Source organism: Monodon monoceros, unplaced genomic scaffold, assembly GCF_005190385.1.
Source record: "Monodon monoceros isolate NGI ecotype Baffin Bay Population unplaced genomic scaffold, NGI_Narwhal_1 Super_Scaffold_21, whole genome shotgun sequence".
In the NCBI taxonomy this organism is placed as follows: Eukaryota; Metazoa; Chordata; class Mammalia; order Artiodactyla; family Monodontidae; genus Monodon; species Monodon monoceros.
In genome coordinates, this window is record NW_021703778.1 from 161,666,226 (window position 1) to 161,668,288 (window position 2,063).

General features: G+C 57.9%; 1 protein-coding gene across 2 annotated transcripts in view; it reads right to left on the minus strand.

The window, feature by feature from the left end:
• CCDC88C (coiled-coil domain containing 88C) overlaps positions 1-2,063 on the minus strand; it is a 126,977-nt gene that overhangs the window by 38,690 nt on the left and 86,224 nt on the right. For both annotated transcript variants that reach the window (XM_029238828.1, XM_029238829.1), the window contains exon 14: positions 1,146-1,283. In XM_029238828.1, coding sequence (XP_029094661.1) covers positions 1,146-1,283 — 138 coding nt within the window. The remainder of the gene's footprint in view (positions 1-1,145; positions 1,284-2,063) is intronic.

Consider the following 2,063-nt stretch of genomic DNA (forward strand, 5'->3'; position numbering starts at 1 on the left):
AAAAAAAAAAAGAAGTGCTAACGTTTCCAGGGGTTATGGACACAAGGTGAAGGGCATGGAGAACCCTACAGAGGCAGTTCAAATTAAAATGCCTTCACGGCGGCCAGGATGATTTAGAAACATAAACCCCATCTCTCTCCCTCTCACGTAAAACAATGATAGTGATTCCCTTGGTACGTTTATCCTGGCCGCCACCTCTGTGGGCTCCCCTTACGCCTCTCCCCTCCCGCAGCCCCTGCACAGGATCCTCCCTCTGCCCTGGACCACCCCCAGCCCCCAGCAGTCTTCAGCATCACTGGCTCCCCCTCCTTCTCCAGGGCTCAGCGTGAGCAGCCCCTCAGGACAGCCTTGCACCAGGGCTCCTCAGCGCCTTCATCCAGCAGGGTTCTCTGCGTTATTCCCTCAAGAGCACACGTCTGAAACTGCCTTGCCTGTCACCTGTCCTTCTGCCCTCTACGTAAGCCACACCTGAGCAGAAGCCCTGCCTGTCTTTTCACGAAACGTGGCACCATCCCATTCCCCCCATTTCTGCTCTACATCAGAGGCTGAAAAATTCAAATACTGGATACCCCCGGCTCCCTTGCAGGTAGCGGTGGTCATGTGTTGGGTGTGGCCAGTAAGATGTGACAGAAGGTCCCGGGAGGGTTTCCCTCTGCCCCTTGCCCTCCAGGGTGTGTGGCAGCCACTGCTAAGACTGGCAGAGGGAGGAGAGGCCTGGCCCCTGCATGGCATCACGGAGCCTTTGCACCAGCACTGGACTGCCCCCAATCCGGGACTTCCTGTGGTGGGAGGCAAACAAACCTCGGGTGCTCAGCGTGACGCCGTGGACGTCTGGAGCTGGGTCATTCTTTGTCATGCGGGGCTGGTCCTGTGTGTTGCAGGACGTTTAGCCGCATCCCTGGCCTCCACCCACCACATGCCAAGAGCATCTCCTCTCTCCTCCCCAAGTCATGACAATCAAAATCGTCTTCAGGCACTGCCAGTGCCCCCCACAGCTGATTGAGAGTTGCTGGTTTGAGCTGCAGCTAGGCTAGGTACCTGGTAATGCACGTTTCCCCGATGGATTCCCAGGGAATGGCTAAATCCTGGACTCTCCCTCCTGCGGGCAGGGGTTCAGGAGAAGGATCTGTTCCGGGGGTGCCTACCTGCCGGGCTTTGTCAGCCTTCAAGGTTTCCATGTCACTCTGCAGCTGCTCTTTCTCTCTGATCAGCTCCTCACTCAGGGTCTCCAAATCCTGGTTACTCTGCTTCTCCCTCTCCAGCTGGGTCTGTAACTTCTCGATCTGCAGACCCAAAAGACCCAGCCGGGCAACAGTTGGCTTCACGAAGTGAACTACGTTTTAAAATAAATCCAAAACTCATCAGCCCCCACAGAACACTTTAACGGGACTTTTCTCAAGGGCAAGTGTCCAGGCGTTGCTCTGAAGGGACCTCCCTGCCCCCTCTAGCCTCAGCTCCTAACCCACGACTTGCATCTCCAGCTCAGGGGCACCATCAGTCAGCCTCCTCCCAGCCCACCTCTCCTCACCCGCACTGCCATGTGCCCAAGTGCCTCCGGGCTCCCTGCTCCCATCTCAGGCCTTGTCCGCTTTCCCAAGGGTCAGACCACATGCCCGGGGCCACCACCACTGGATGTCCCACGGACTTCACTTGGTGACACACCTATTCGCCCAGCTGCTCAGAGTGGTCTTCCGCTATGTCCCTCCTTCCTCTTTCACCCTCCAGTAACTCTGTCCCCAAGTCCTGCCCTCTCTACCCACGCTGCTCTACCGCCACTGCCTGGCTAGGGCCGGGCCACCTTCCCTCTGGCCTGGACAACCATCCAATCACCTCCCTGACACCGAGCTCTTCTGCTGGGGTCACCCCGCCTGACCTTCCTAAAACACGAACTAGCTACTTCATCGTGTCTAACACCTGGATCAGGTGGTGAATCCTGATCCACTCAGTAGGTCCAGGGCAGGGCCTGAGATTGAGCTCCTAGGCGATGCCCATGCTGGTATCTGCACTGCGAGGGCTCCCCTTCCCGCCAACGCCACACCCCTTCCCGCCAACGCCGCTCCCCT